Below are 17,601 nucleotides of genomic sequence, written 5' to 3'. Positions count from 1 at the left end.
TTCATTAGTCACAAGAGACGTTTCTAGGGAGGGTTGTGGAAAATTCACCTTATACGCAGTTACGCTGATGTTACTTTGTTCAGCGGACATTAAATCTAACAAGAGTACTTCAAGGCAACGGCTAGTGTTTGTGTATTTCATAAGTAAGGTATACTCTATTACTTATTTATTACCATTACTTTTAGTTTAATTTATGTATTTAGGATTAACCTAAATCTTCTAAGGTGTTCGAACGTTGTGAGATATTATTGGGTTTACGGTCGAAAATGTCGTTAACAGTGGGGGTACCCAGCTGGTTAAACAATGCATTCCAATCTTTATGAATAAGAATGTAACAAAAGTATATTTAATTAGCTATATTCATTATTGGGCTAATTTTTAGTTTTGCCCTAAGTAGGTAGTTTCTCATTGGAAGTTAATGTTAGTTACGACGAAAATAAATGAAGTACAACAAACTTGTCATATTAAACTATAGATAATGAAGACACTTTTCTATGTTGTAATCAAGTTGAGATCTTGTGTGTAGAAAATCATAAGCCTAAAAGCGAAAGCTAGAGTTTTTTTTTCAATATGATTTTTAATCATATCATTATGGTATCTCTTAATAATTCATAAAACACTACTCGTATTTTCAGATTATTTTTATGAGCAGTTATTATTTCGTTAAATTGAAATTAATCTAATGTATGGTATTGCAAATTAAGAGTACATATAAAAGAAAATTTGTATTCATAAAACCCACTTAACATTCCTTATATTATAACTATGCTTAATTCAATAATAATAATAACTTCATATAACACTCAGCTTATATTTCATTTATCTATGAGCTACAAGGATGAGGCACCATATATTAATATCTAAAATAATGTACTTTCAAGACATCAGAAACCCAATACGAATTTTAAAAAAATTTAAAAGTCTATTATCAGATATAATTCGAATATGTTTATCTCTACATATTACAATCGTACTTACTGCTCAAAATTATAATCAACATGGTAAGTTAACTTCCTAGTATAACCCTTCCTTTAATAATCTCATGGTAACATGTTTTAATATAATCTTCTTTTACAAGAACAACAAACAATAAACGAAGAGAACAAGAATATTATTTGAAAACACAAATAAATAATATTGCGTTATGAATCGTGACCGTAATTCTGATTTCTAAATGCGTTACAAATTGCATAACACCAAATTAACTTCCTTCAACTTAATTAAAGTAAATGATAATATATAATTGTGTTAACACAAATAAATAAAATTGCGTTATGAATCGTGACGCTAATTGTGATTTGTAAATGAGTTAGAAATTGCATAACACCAAATTAACTTCCTTCATATCATAACAGCTGTTGTACATACAATTTGATAATAGAAATAGCACCTTGACCACTATTATGTCTTTCGTATCCCAGCCGCTATGTAAAACGTATTTGAGCGTAAGGCCTCGTCGATACTGATATAGAGTTGTTACACTTTCTATCTTACTTTCACTTACAAATTAGTCTTACGTTTGACAATAAATTAGTAATAAATAACCTTTGTTCAGAATATAATAATAATAAATAACCTTTGTTCAGAATATAATAACAAATAACCTTTGTTCACAATATAATAATAAATAACCTTTGTTCAGAATATAATAATAAATAACCTTTGTTCACAATATAATAATAAATAACCTTTGTTCACAATATAATAATAAATAACCTTTGTTCACAATCCAATAATAAATCACTAAAATAAATTTATAATTTAAAAATGTCTCATTTCGAGCACTTTAAAGCATAGCATATCGGAAATATTGACAAAATTATGTATTAAGTTACCCGAAAAAAAATTCAACAACTTATGTAAGAATGGTTTTAGCTATGTTAAAGTACATTTGGAGTAAGAATGTGATATATTTCACACGGGCTTACAAAATTATAGCCCGGGGTTCGATTCCACGTGGTCAACACAACAGATAGCCCAAAGTTACTTTGGTCTAAAACAAACAAGCTCACCATAAACATAGCATGCTAATGATAGGATTATAGTTAGATTAAAAATAACACACGCATTTTAAGCTTACCCGGTAGAGACATCTCTTTGGCGGCTGTCTAGAAGAAAAATATGATTTTATATCAAGAAAAAGGTATATCACTTTGTTATAACTTTTAAATATATTAATCAAATTTAAGCAGAAGACATTTTGTACTTTTGACGTAAGAACTAAGGGAATTACTTCTAATTTACAGAGAATGAAGAAACGGAAATTAATTTATATTTATATAATGAGGTAAAAAGTTTTTCATACATGTTATTCAAGACGCTTCTGAATTCTTAACATTACATTAGAAAAAAGTCAATACAATATTAAATAACAAGGCTTAAGACTTGCCAACAATTTTAATTAGATCAGTAAACTCTTTTCCGACCCTACAGAGAATACACGACATTTCTTAGAATTTTCAGATTAACAAAGAATCGAAACTAAAATTTCGGAGCAAACACTAAAAATCTTACTTGGCTTCCTACGGGACTGGCGCACGTGGATAAGAATTATTATGACCAGAACAACCGCTGTTACAGCAACAAAACTTGTTCCAATAATTACAAAAAGTGGCCCGAACGGAAAACTCCAGTGGGATTCTAACAAAATAAAATAAAATATAATTAATCCAGTTCATATTTTTACTGAAATAGGATGCGTATAATAAGGAACAAATAATTAATCTAACAATGGTTACGAGTAATGTAATATGTAGAATGCTTTTGTTATTAAGCTAATGAAATAGCATCTGAAACTCATATCGAAACAAGAGATCTTAATGGACATATATATATTCTGTTGTAAAACTTATCTTAATACTGCGTAGTATATCTCTTAGTATGCTTGCTATAGTAAGGGAAGAAAGACAGATCTTTATAATTATTTCTTACTTGGTGTAATTGTTAGCATACTTTTCCAATAAAACATTTTATCAAGGCGATTTTATGAATATGTTTTTGCTGATGAAAAGCTTTTGTTGTTTTATAAATAAGTAAAGATCTGTGAATGATAAGTTGGCTCTATGTTTAGATTATACTTAATGTCAGGGAACAAGAAGGAACATTATGTTTCTTTCTTCTTCATAAATTCTAGCTTCATTACTTTACACTTCTCACCTCCTCCCCCCAAAGAATGAGCATATTTATTTGAAAAGTTTCGTGGTTTTCTGTGAGAAAGAAGAAACTAGTAAGGATTGAAAAGATTTGGGTTGTGTAATAAAAGTTTTCCAATATTTTATATATAGTAAAAAAAAATTACATAGTTCAGGTTCAGATTACTCAGCCCCCCCCCCAAATAAAAACATAAACAAACAAAAATTTAGCTAACATCAAAGTTCACAATTAAAAAACAGTTTAACGATTATTTTCTTGTTGATCATAATCTTCAAAATGTATGTCATAAATCAACAGGTATCTTACTTCTTATATTCGTATAGAAATCACAGGTCGGGCTTGTGGACACAATTCGTTTTTCATTAAAATATTGTATATAAAAGTTTATGTTGACACAGAAACTTTAAAGGTGAGGCTGTAGCTTCCGGAAAACATAAAACTCTAATATGCTCTGAAAGCGCTGGGTTTTTTAATGTTAACACTAATAAAAACTGTAGCTCTTAACTAATAGCTTCCTCCTCCGTTGGCTCAGTGATAAGTTCGAAGGCTTATAACGCTAAAAATATGTTTTCGATACCCGCAGTGGGCAGAGCACGGAAAGCCCATTGTGTAGATTTCTGCTTAACACCAAACTTAGCTAACAATGCTAGAGAAGCTATTATTTTATATGAATCAGTTTATTTTATATTACAAATATTTAGTTGGTATAAATAAGAGCTGGTTGTGGCTTAGTGGTTAGCGTACTAAGCGATAGATCGGAAGGTTCGAGAAGCGAAATACCGTTGCACTTTTTTGAAGGGTTGTTGCGTAGGTGAAGGATGCTGATAAATTGGTTTTCGCTCTCTTGGTGAGAAATTTTACATTAAAGTCGTCTGTTCTGATCTCTTAGACCATGTGCTGCTTAGACTGAAAAATTCCGTTTATGCTGTAATGAATTATTAGACATTAGTTAATCTTACCTGTAATGAAAAGTGTGCTCGTTAGAATAACATCCAACCACACGTGATTGGTATATACCTTTGAGTCCATGAAAATGCTCTGAAATATTGTTCCTCTTTGATGTAATCTGAAAGTTGGATAATTCTAGCACCGCAGGGGTTCAAGAAGGTAATTCATCTTTTATGTAGTTATGTTTTAAGTGCCATGCAGTAAACTGGCCATGTTGCAATAAAGTTTTCAAATTATGTGAAAAGAAAGAATTCAATTAAAGGTGACTCAAGCAGACCAATGTTGACACACTGATATGTATAAAAAAATATTATCCAAATATTATCACTCATATGCTTTCATAGTTAAAATATTGTAAGACTGGCGTACACCACAGAAAGACTGGAAAGTAAAATCATGTTTGGTCTAAGGTGATATCACAGTTAAAATATTGTAACACTGGCGTACACCACAGAAAGACTGGAAAATAAAATCATGTTTGGTCTAAGGTTGAAAAAAAAAACAGTAATTATTCAATTCGGCCAAGTAGTCAACTGTTTCTTGTAACGAATCAAGATGTATTAAATACATTAAAGAGAAACGTGCTTTGGTAAATAGATATATAGTGGCGCTATGGCTCAGATATTGCGGAGTTTGAGAGTTATTTGAAATAATAAAATACGTGGCAAGCTTCGTAAAAGGTTACTCGAATGTAACATAAGAATTCCTGATTCCCTGGTAGTTTCGAACGTTAACAAATAAAGCCAAGACTTTTACAGTAAACTTACAGTTGGTTAGCTATAGGAGTTAGAATTCTACAATATCTTATTAATATCATCTTCATATTCTATAGATATCCAAACAGATAACGGTAAACAAACGCACGCACAAGCTAAACTAGGATAAAATGAGAAAAATTCTAACCTTCAAAAGATGATGTTGAATGAATGGAAACACTGTGAAAGCTCGAGGTTTACTGAAATCACTTAACGAAATACTTTTGTTTGCGAAGCTAGAAGTTTCAATAAGTTCATCTACTTGAAACACATTGTTAGCGGTTTTTGTTTTATTCATATCATCAAAGGAAGTTGTTGGTCATCATTTTGCATACTAATATTCTAGAATGAGCTGAAAATACCACAATTTACTCGCCTATATTCAAGAATGAGCTGAAAATACCAAAATGTACTCGTTTATATTCAAGAATGAGCTGAAAATACCAAAATGTACTCGCCTATATTTAAGAATGAGCTGACTATACCAAAATGTACTCGCCTATATTCAAGAATGAGCTGAATATACCAAAATTTACTTGACTATATTATTTTGTTTTCTAAATTGTAAAAGCCAGAAGAAGATAAAAGTGAACTTCTCTTGATAAAAACTCTAACGAACTTTATTACAAAATATTACATTATCTACAATAAGAAACAATATAGGCCGTTAGATTTGACCATTTTAAAATGAGGTTTGTACCGCAGAATTTTGACCTAAGAGGTGAAAGTTTGCTATTACAGAAAGTTCGAAAACGTTAACTTTGAAGCGGTTCTACACTCTGCTGAGGACACTCTGAGAAACTTGTAACGGTTTACAGAATTCTACTGCAGTTAGTATTCTACCACGTTTTGGTGGTTTACCACACGAGCGAAACACCCGAATACCTTCTTTGGGGGTTCAACCATGATTAATGGATAATTTGAAGCGATTTTATCTATGTAATTAACTTGAAACGATATATAAGACAAGATTTTGTGAAACCATTATATATCAATATATAGAGTGTAGGTTAATAAAAAATATTTGCTTCTCAAATTAAATCATTCAAATACCAGATTTCATAAGAATACATTGAAGTTGGTAACTACATTATTTTGTAACAGTAATTTTTACCTGGTTATATGTATAATATTACAAGTTCCTGTTACCCATCAAATGGTGTGTGTGTGTGTAGTACAAAAGGATAAGGCTTTGTATCATTTCAGTAACAGTTGTTGAATTTCTTCAGACATATGAAAATATTGTTAATTTTGGAAATTCTAAGTAAAGAACCACAACTTTCACCAATGCCTCATCATTCTTTTTCCATTAAGCTAGCCTTTAGTTTTAATTATATTTTTAATTTTGATGATGGAACAAAATAAGTACTTTCTAGTCCAAATATAGATAAACAATTTACAGTTACAAACATCAAAATACGAAAGTAAAAACTGTTTTAAACTGTGTATATTTTGTTCAGGAAATATAAATATTAAGAAAAGAATATTTGTTGATTTGTAGCTATTAATATAACCACTTTGTTATCTCTGTCTCCCTCTTCTGTAGGTTATTAATATAACCACATTGTTATCTCTGTCTCCCTATTCTGTAGGTTATTAATATAACCACTTTGTTATCTCTGTCTCCCTCTTCTGTAGGTTATTAATATAACCAATTTGTTATCTCTGTCTCCCTCTTCTGTATGTCTGGTATGTCCTGATAGTGGTTAAGACACTCGATTCGCAATCTGTGGGTCGAGGGATTAAATCCCGTCTCCGAACATGCTAACCCTTTCTCAACTTTGAAGGTCTTATAATATGACGTCATTTCTACTGTTAATTGATAAAAGGGGGTGTTGACTAGCTGACTTTTCTCTAGTCTATCAGATCAAAATTTGGTGCGAAATTCAGCAAACAGGAAATTTGTATATTACACAACCTATTTCGTGATTAAACTTATTTTTCATAAAGTTGTATTTCAATTTGTATTTGTCGATGACTTTTACTTGAAGAATGTAAATTTTTCTATAAGGAATTACGTAACATTTTGAAACGTAGAGTTATAGCATAAAAATCCTTCCATTTGCCCCAGAAATGTCCAGGTTGTGTGTTTATCATCAAGCAAAAGTGAATCCTCTAACATTTAAGGTGATATCAACAATATATTGAAAGAGGCACAGTGAATCTTGGGTACAGAAGCGTCCAACATTGCCAAAATTAAGGCTCTCGTGCCTTAATGAATTCATTCAATTCATTTACATGCTTCTTTGGGAAAAAAATGGTGCATATATAACTACGGGACTACATTAAGCATGTAGTGTTTAAAAATGTAATAGGCCTAATATTAATGCTTTCTGACAAGTATAATTGTAATCAGTCGACTTGTAAGAGACGTACACAAGTATAACAATAACTTGTTAGTTTTCACGGACACTTCTAAGATATAAAGGCAACAATGCAAGTAATATCTGCTATCTAACGTGAAGATATTAAACAGAAGTAAATTACTTTATTTTATTTAAGCAGAAAATTATATAGTTTTCCCCAGTTATGCAATAATATAAATATTGTCTCACTGTTCAAAATATTTCCTTAAAAATCAATAAAATTAGGATTTAATTCTGTTCCAGCTTCAAAATAATGAATTATAGAACGGCTAACAAAGTGTGTTTACTAGTTTGAAAAGACCTGAAATCAACAAAAGGAAAATGGCGAAGCAGCCTAACTAGCTAAAAAAGGAAGGAAAGAACATCAAACTATGTGCAACTTAAAGAAAAACAAAGGCATTGTTTTGTTACCTGCGAATTTTGGAATTTTGTTAAACCGGTGTAGCTATGAAGAGAAAGTGGGGGGAGCATTTAGTGGATACAATTAACCAAAAAAAAAACTTGGGACTAAAGTCAGCGTCTGGGAAAATAACAAGATGGGTAACTTACTTCGGAATATGACGAATAGAAAATAAATAAACGTGGAATCTTATAATGATCTCTCTACTCATTCTTCTTCTTCGCAATTTTATGGATTGCCAAAAGTAGCTGAAAACATCATTTTCACGCCCAGTTGTTTCTTACACGGGGCCGCTGACGCAACCAAAAATGTCCCAATATTCGGTAAAACACTCACGTACATTCACCAAACTAATTTCGGACATGAAACTTCTCATAATGATACTATACCTGTATTAAGTGTTATCTCATTGTTCATAAAGATAACAGCCAGAGAGATTATAAATACAATAAAGAAACTGCGTAGAGAATTTTGTTTTTTCTTTTGAATTTCGCGCAAAGCTACACGAGGGCTATCTGCGCTAGTCATTCCTAATTTAGCGCTGAAAGACTAGAGGAAAGGCAACTAAGCATCACCACCACCCACCGCCGACTCTTTGGCTACTCTTTTACAACGAATAGTGGGATTGACCGTCACATTATAACACCCCCACGGCTGAAAAAGTGAGCATGTTTGGTGGGATTGCGAGTCGAGCGCCCTAACCACCTGGCCGGCGTTGTATCGCAGCCAGGAGTCAGCCATCTTATGACACTCAATTAATGACACCCAACGGACTGATTGAATAGTGTTGTATGAGTGTTTTCTACTGACGTATGATTTTTTAAATCAAGCTCATAGAATAAGAGGTAAAACATAGTTTTATAAATTGGAGAGATTATTATACCTTACACATAAACTGTAGTTTTATAAACACATAATAAAAGAAGATCCAGTGTAGTTTGGATTTAAAAAACCCGTTAGATTATATTAAAGGCTATATTAAATGTTTATTGTAAATGAAAAATATATAACAATCATATGTCAAATAAAAACGGTAGAGGAATCTCTTTTTATAGAAATATAAGAAAAAACATATATTTATTAATTCTGTTAATTCTGAATTAAGGAGTTTTCATACGGACAAATTCAGAGTAGCATCAAATTGTAAAAGAAGAACGGTTTAACTAACTGATTATATTACAATTTACTGATGCTCAAGATCCTTTCATGAAACGTAAGTATCCTTAATGAATATCATTTTACTTTTTATTTCAAATATTGATAAAAATTAATAATCAATAAACCTTTTGTTAGGTTTATTGTTAAGCACGTTGCTTAACCGTGGATTCTTCGTACTGTACCCACCACAGGTATCAAAACTCGATTTTTAGTGTTACAATCGTTCAAACTTACCTCTGTGCCTTTGGGAGGCAATCATTAAAGAACACAATATTTAAATATTCTAACTATTACCCTGATTCTGGTATTTGTGTAGCCTGTTGTATTAACTGTTGTGGTTAAAGTTTAGTATTCGAAAAAAAAGAAATCCGTTAATAATTATATTGAAAAAAAACTTTTCTGTTGACACATTGCAATTTCATGTGATTGGGGTAACAAGGTACTGACAAATGGAAACATCTATTTAAATTATAAATGAGTTTTCTCAAATAATAATAAGTAAACAAACTTCATTTTATACTAACACATATCAGAATAACATAAAGAACATAATAGTTTAGTGTAAAGACCTATATAGGTAGCCTTGTGTGTAGATAATGAGGCTTTGAGAAAATACAATGACATGTAATTACCAATAAAATTATATTATACTATTATTTAATCTATCAAGTAAGCAGCGATCAGGCTTAGTTAAGCGGATACATGTATTCTATATTAAATACACCTTATCACACACCAGCTTCTATAGCGTTTTGTTTGTCAAGCGTGTGCTACAGACAGTATCAATTCTCTGTGCATGAAAGTCAATAAAATTCATTAAATTGATAGATAATGAATGTAAAATGGATACCTACAAATGGAAGGTTTCGCCACATACCTTGATCAATATGTTGTTGCGACCATAGACTAAACAGCTGGACATTTTGATTAAATTACTGAAGAATAATAGTTATCTATAATGACGTTATAGTGTAGGGGGCTAGACTTTGTTTGAGCGTGATAAATTGGCCGTGGGCAATCTTTCAGTAACTTCACCCCCCTAGCATAGCTTATTGGTGGCCTATGCTCTCCATGTATATATAGATAAGGTATATATAGATATATCTCACGTTATATATCATCAATTTATTCATTATCATATACCTTCAGGTGATGGTTTCCGTGCATTTGCTTTGCCTTCTGCCATCCATCTGGGGTCCAACCACTCTGAGCTTTATGCAATACTGCTTATCAATTAGTGACAAATATTATGTTGATAACACTGTATATTCATGGTTCATTGCTTTCAACAATCCAGAGGAAAGTTTATTTTATAGTCTCCAGATCTATCCTTTTCATGGTGATAGGAAACTGGATTTCTCCATCTGCCTTATGCAAGAGTCCATGAATGTCGGCCCGGCATGGCCAGGTGGTTAGGGCGCTCGACTCGCAATCTGAGGGTCGCGGGTTCGAATCCCCGTCCCACCAAATATGCTCGCCCTTTCAGCCATGTGGGCGTTATAATGTGACGGTCAATCCCACTATTCGTTGATAAAAAGAGTATCCAAAGAGTTGGCTGTGGGTGGTGATGACTAGCTGTCTTCCCTCTAGTCTTACACTGCTAAATTAGGGACGGCTAGCGCAGATAGCCCTCGTGTAGCAAAGCAAACAAACCATGAATGTCCAACCAGTTTTCTTGCTATCTTTTGTGTAGGAACTATTTGTAGCTATGAAACAGGTGACAAGAGGCTGACAGTTTTTTTCTGTTCCACTCTCTGCCTAACCTCTAAAGATTCTGTCCAGAGTGATGTATCAAGAATTCAATGTCGCCATAAGTTTATTTCTCATGGAGGAATCTGAGATCTGGTGATGATGAATAACATTAGTGGGTGGTGGCTGTATAACCCCAGTTCACTTATTACAGTCTTCTAACTACAACAACAACAACAAAATGCTAACAGCAGGTGCATGTGAGGTCAGCTAGTCATCAATATAAACTTAGTGTCAGTGTAATATAGCCTTAGTAACTTTCCCATAACAAAGATTGGACAAACACATTTATTTGCAATACTTTGATTACTTGGATAGCTCGAATAATCAAAAATACTAATTTTGATTAATCATTTAGTTTACCTGATACTCATCAATGCAATTTCTAATCATAGGTCATAAATCAAATTACCCAGATATACTGCCGAGGTACCTTTTTTTAGGCAATACCCTGTTCGATTGTGTCTGAAAGGTCGTCATGGAAATGCAGCTTCCCAATTAAAATTGACAGTGGCTCGATGATGGAATGCATAATTTTTATACTTTAAATCCCTTGGTGAAGAACTTCGCTTGAAAACAATGTTCTTTGAAACTGCTTGATGAGGTGCTGGAGTACATCAATGACCAAGTCTTAAAAATATATGCTATTTTTTAAAAGTCTTATCTAGCTTTATAACACTCAAAATAATAATCAGTAGTACATATTCCAGCATGGAGCAGAAAAGACGTTGGCAGAACAACAGCAGATGGTTTTCTTCAGCTCTTGTTCCTGCCAGAACGTTTATGCATTAATGACTCCAGTAGCCCTGGTTATCAGATGCTAATGTAACTGGTGAAATTTGTTGTCTTTTAAAGGTTATTTCCGGGTTCTTTAGTGTTTCTCTATGAAGAATAGCAACGAAGGATGGTGATGATTTGTCATTATTATGTTAGTTGTTGAGTGTGTAGATTATGGCTGTATCTTTGGCAGGATTGATGACCATTTCCTGTATTATTGCTCTATTTGCTCACCCTGTTAAGGAAATGGTTGTATCTTGCTTTCAAACCAATACATATTCTGAGAAACTGGTCAGAAAGCATAGGCTTCTCAATACTACCATATTATTTTCCAAATGTAAACCTAATGCCATAATTTTTTGTCTAGTTTCAAATTGTTCCAATGAATCAGCAACAAATTCAGCAACATTGATGCAAGTTTATCTTTTGCTAAGATAATCACATAATGATGGTAATAGCAGTAGATTAATTTAATAAGCAAGAGTTTTCGATGTAACCTTCTCAGGGATATTGCAATGATGTTTTGTTGGACAATGATTCGATTGTCTTTACGACAAGAGTGATTCTTCCTAAGTTAGGATACGGATTTGATAAAGGCATCAGTCTATATCTCAGGGATGCCTCCTTTTGCCTTTTCATGTTGATACTCCAACACGTACTTCATCATCTTGGCTTTTGTAAGATTTTTAAAGGTGAAAATTCTTACACCATCAAGACCAAGATGCCTTTATATGTTTTTATGGTTCTGTATATCTGCTTCAAGTTAAAGGCGACTTCAATATCTATATGTAGTTGTAACCTAAATAGGGAATGCTGTTGTTTGAGCCTCTCGTGCATGTTACAATGATCACACATGAAGGCTTTACCTTGGTTTTAATCTGTGTGGAGTGGAATGATATAAGTATTGCGAATGACTAACATCTCTACGTTTTTAGTTCCTTTGCCATCCATAAATATATGGAAGTACCAGAATGAAGATCTTGTGATAATAGCATTGTTGCACAGCCCATTCTATTTTAGATAAAGTACTTGGAATCTGATAAGCTATATGGAGCACAGGCACTATTCCATGCAGTTACTGCCGACTTTCCCGGGTTAATATATACTGTACTTGCGTGAACACAGTATAGACTTGATTGTGTGATTTCCAGGTTTTACCAGTAACACCATTCCAACAGTATGGATGTTTGTTTCACAGAAATAATAGGATTGATCTTATTCAATGGTGGAGAGCAGATTTAGAGTACAAGTACGGCCAGAAACTTGACGTCCGTATATTAGTTTCTATATTGTTTTATGCCACTCTGTAATCCATTATTCATGCACACCTAACACTCGAGGTGATCACTGCAGACATCATAGCCCCCATAAAAGGTACAAATGACACTCGGTAATTTTTGTTGGTTCCCCTGCATTTAGCTGTAAAAGTTTGTCATTAGTGTTTTCACATGCGTCTCAGGCAGGTTGTTTAGTTAGGTTAACAAATCATCAAGCAGAGAGGACTCTTTGTCACATTCTGTTATTGTAGTGGGAAAACAACTCAGAGATGCATGCTCACTTGTTATAAGACAATGCTCAATAAGCATAACATCCTGCATGAGGGAGGCATCTCGTTGGCATGAGGGCATTTGTATACTATACTGATTAACGTGTGCCCTCCAGATGAATGGCATCCTCATTTTCCCTTTCTTATAAGCATATGGACCACCATCACCTGTACGTGTTGTTAGGGCGGACAGTACTAGGAGGGGTTGTTCTGAATAGTATTGCGTATAGACGATTATATATTAAAAACAGTAGTCTAGACAAGTACCAATGGGAGCATCGAATATCTTGCACTCAGCAAGAGGCCTTGGTTCCAGTAGGAGAAGTTAAAAAAAAGAGGAAACCAAGGAAGAAACATCAAGCTGGTAAACAACAAATTACTTATGTTATGTTGCTGTAATATTACAATAACCAGAGGAAGCAACTGTTGCCTTGAGAAGCTCCCTGAATCTTATGACATTATATATTTTCAGGAGTCTAAACTCTCAGTTCTTGAGGAGTTCATTCTCGCTTGCTTTAACTTCTTACCACATGCTGACGCAGATAACCACTGCAGTTTGATACGACAGACGCATTTTCCATATAAATATTAGTACAGCTCTCAATGAAATAATCGTCATGGCTAGCTGCAAACCATCCAAATAACTTATTAACATGTTAACCAGACAAATCCAAACCACATGAAATGTAACGGAGCATATCGTGCTGAAGATTTTAGGTTTCTGCCTGACCTGTCTACAACACCCTTTATTTCTAGCCATAGGAGACTTTAATGTCAGTCACTAAAACTAAGTCTTAAAGAACACCAACGAGATATTATAAAATGTGATACAGAAACATAAGCGATAGCCAATCATGTTGCGGAAAAAGACCACAAGATGGACCTGAATACATCATAGATTCTCCAAAAGAAGAAAAGAAGCATATAAAAAAAATCAAGGAGGCTATTGCTATCCAAGCCCCTAACAGTGGACTATTATTTGATATATACCAAAACAACGATGAACAAACACACAACATTATACGCACATCCTTCAAAACAACAACAACTAAAAATCGTATTTGTCATAAAGTTTATAAATTATAACTATAGAATTGTTATGTGATTAGATTGTTTTACCAGTGTCTTTTAGTTTTATCATTTTCAATTGCAACTGTTTAAATCTACTACAAAATTATTTAAAATTTATTACTAGAAATGGTACCCCCCTCTCCCTCCGGTGGCTCATCGGTACGTCTACAGTCTTATAACGCTAAAACTGGATTTCCATACGCGTATTGAGATCAGCACAGATAACCCGTTGTGTATCTTTGTGCTTAATAACAACCATCCAACCAACCAATCTTCATGATTAACAGGCTTGATTATATGATCAAATTTCAAAGTATTCATCACAGTTGCTAATATCTGAGATGCATCAGAACAAGTATTGTTAAGTCTTGTTTTTGTTTACTCCTAAATTTTGAAATGTTTAACTGATTTTAACGTATATTTTAAACAGTGGGATATCATTTATATTGTTGCGTGATTGGGGGATAGTTTAACATTAAGAAAATGATTTAATTTTCTGCTTCTATACAATTAAACAACTGTACTCATGTTTAATATTTTTACCATCAGATAGCTGGTAGTGTTTAAAATGCTGCTTTTATATATATCTTACAATTCTTCCCTGAACATTAACAAATTATTTTTCAACTGTCCTACTAAACCAACGATAAGAGGTCAGCTCGAAAAACAAAACAGATGTTAACGTAGTAAATGTCCATGGAATTTACTTAGTTGTTTATTTGTTTGTAATTAAGCACAAAGCTACACAATGGGCTATCTGTGCTCTGCCCACCACGGGTATCGAAACCCGGATTTTAGCGTAGTAAGTCCGCATACATACCGCTGCGCCACTGGGGGCATTTATTTAATCAAACACTATGTGTTTTGACTAAAACAACAACTGTTAGTGAACTTCCTAATCTCTCTCAGTATATCATATTTTATTGGTGTCGGGCGCCGAACGTTAAAGTCAGGCAACTAAATTAATTATCTTTAGAACATTGCGCGGAACATAGCATTATGGTTTGATGAAGTATCTAGGTTCGAATCTAGGTTTATTTATAAAATAGTTATCTTATACATTTATATGAAACCTAATTTTAACACAGTTTATTTTACATACGTCACTGGAGGCTTTTCGATCTATCTTTATAGCGACAATTAAAGTAAGTTAAATTGTTGCAATATAAGCTCAGATTGATGACGTTGTAACGTCGAAACATGTAGAGTCGTCAATATTTTGAAGGCCATAGATAGGCCTAAACAAAATGTTTTTAATTGTGTACCATTTTAACGTTGAATATTATTTATGATTTTAACTTTATACACAAGTACCAAAATACTATAATTATTATTTAAGTTTTATTCTAAAAATCTAGCGTTCATTTAAAGGACGGGTATTACGTTATCTAAGGTTTTATAAAGGCCCCCCAGTCTACGGACTTACAACGCTAGAATCCGGGTTTCGATACCCGTGGTGGGCATAGCTCAGAAAGCCCATTGTGTAGCTCTGTGCTTAATTTCAAACAAACAAACAAACCCTCTTTGCTGGCTAGGAATAGTATTTCAATCTGTTCCCACTGTTGTTGAAGTAAAAATAAACCAAACTTAAAAACCTTTATAAAATAGATGTAGGGTTAATATAAAGAATCATTATACAACTGAAGCTTTTAATCTTACCATCATGTCCTATAACGTTGGAAAGGGTGTTGATTGTCATGACCCAGTTTTCACTCTTACCTTCCGAGTTCATTGCGTAAACTATGACTTCAAAAGGCGTTTCATAAGACAAATCTTGAATAAGAAACACCGGTATCTCTGAAGTTATATTAATTTCTCTCGTTTCCAAGTTCTTGTCATATATTTCTAAAACAAAGTGTTGCTTTAAACCACCATTAAAGCCTTCTTCACATGCGATTTGAATGGAGTACATAGTAACATTTCGTACCATACAATCACGTGGTTTTTCTGGTGGTCCTGAAACAGAAGATCAGTTATTTTCATTTATTACTAAATAATTTTTTCTTTGTTAGAAACAAGTAATCAGACACTGGTCAAACAAGTGCTTTACGTAATTTAGTACGATAAAGATATTTTTGTATGTTAATGTGAAGCAGTTAAGACAGCAGGTGACAATAATTAACAATAAATGTGTAAAAAATATAAAATCCGTTGATGAAGTATTGAAGAATATAAGTTTGGATTTTTTTTAAAGACATGACAATCTACCTAGAAATCAAAAATAAGAACTTGGAGATTCACTACATAAATTATGTTTGGAATTTTACACACGAGAAAAGGGAAGAAATAGAATCAAATAGTATGGTATAACATACTTAAAGGTAACACACCTGGCGACATCTGGGGTCCTTCTTCATTCTCGGCTAAATAACTTTAACGCACGAGAAAAGGGAAGTAATGGAACCAAAGAATTTGGTAAAACATACCTACTGGCGTAATGGTAAACACACATGGCGACACCTGAGGTCCTACTTCATTCTCGGCTATACAACTTTAACACACGAGAAAAGGGAAGTAATGGAACCAAAGAATTTGGTAAAACATACCTACTGGCGTAATGGTAAACACACATGGCGACACCTGAGGTCCTACTTCATTCTCGGCTGAACAACTTTAACACACGAGAAAAGGGAAGTAATGGAACCAAAGAATTTGGTAAAACATACCTACTGGCGTAATGGTAAACACACATGGCGACACCTGAGGTCCTACTTCATTCTCGGCTGAACAAAATAAGACACCATAGTCCTGAATACTTCGGGGAATAAAGGTTGCTCGACTTCTCGTCAAATGATTCTCATAGTCCACCACGTCGAACGTTTCGTGCGTGTTATTAAAAATCCATCGAAAAGTAACGTCAGGTGGTTCAGCATCTACTTCGCAGTCAATTCGAATAGACTCATGAACTGGAACTCCGAAAGCTCTGATCTGCTTAGTTTTACACATGGGAGCGTCTAAAGATCATGAAAGTAGAAATAGAACATTAATGTAATCTTTAAATTAATGGATGGTAAAAGTATACTGAAACAACTTCGAGTGTATAAGCTCTTCTTTTAGTATGTGACATGATTCAGTTTTTATAAGGTATATATATATATATTGTGAAAGCTATGACTTTATTTTAAAATAACTTATTGTGGAATAGCATTGATGTTAGGTAAAAAAAGTAAAAAGAGTAATTTGAAACCAATATTTATTACTTTTCCAAGGTTTGTTTACTTGTTTTGAATGTCGCGCAAAGCTACACGAGGGCTATCTGCGCTAGCCGTCCCTAATTTAGCAGTGTAAGACTAGAGAGAGGGCAGCTAGTCGTCACCACCCACCGCCAACTTTTGGGCTACTCTTTTACCAAGGGATAGTGGGATTGATCGTCACTTTATAACGCTTCCACAGCTGAAAGGGTGAACATGTTCGGTGGGACGGGGATTCGAACCCGCGACCCTCAGATTGCGAGTAGAGCTTATAGATTTTTATGTAAAATAGATAGAATTTCGAACTTACTATGTGTTATTGCTGAAACACCAGGCGATATTCTTATCAAAACGACAATATTATAAGTTCTAAAGCATTTTGCAAGTGAAACATTAAAACAATTTTTGTGTTGATTATAATTGTAAATTAATTAATATGTAAATATATCCAAAGATAAGTTCTAGAATTGTAGAGCTTTAGTTTTTC

At 33.4% G+C, this 17,601-nt stretch overlaps 1 protein-coding gene across 1 annotated transcript in view; it reads right to left on the bottom strand.

The window, feature by feature from the left end:
- The window catches only part of LOC106467162 (hemicentin-1-like), a 74,624-nt gene that overhangs the window by 20,766 nt on the left and 36,257 nt on the right, over positions 1–17,601 (bottom strand). The window contains exons 8-11 of the mRNA XM_022395296.1: positions 16,590–16,877; positions 15,583–15,879; positions 2,515–2,640; positions 2,081–2,108 (exon numbers count right to left, since the gene is read on the bottom strand). Of these exons, the coding sequence (XP_022251004.1) occupies positions 2,081–2,108; positions 2,515–2,640; positions 15,583–15,879; positions 16,590–16,877 (739 nt within the window). The remainder of the gene's footprint in view (positions 1–2,080; positions 2,109–2,514; positions 2,641–15,582; positions 15,880–16,589; positions 16,878–17,601) is intronic.

Source organism: Limulus polyphemus, unplaced genomic scaffold, assembly GCF_000517525.1.
Source record: "Limulus polyphemus unplaced genomic scaffold, Limulus_polyphemus-2.1.2 Scaffold2511, whole genome shotgun sequence".
Taxonomy (NCBI): domain Eukaryota; kingdom Metazoa; phylum Arthropoda; class Merostomata; order Xiphosura; family Limulidae; genus Limulus; species Limulus polyphemus.
The sequence above is the reverse complement of the archived record's forward strand: the minus strand, read 5'-3'. Positions and strand labels throughout refer to the sequence as shown.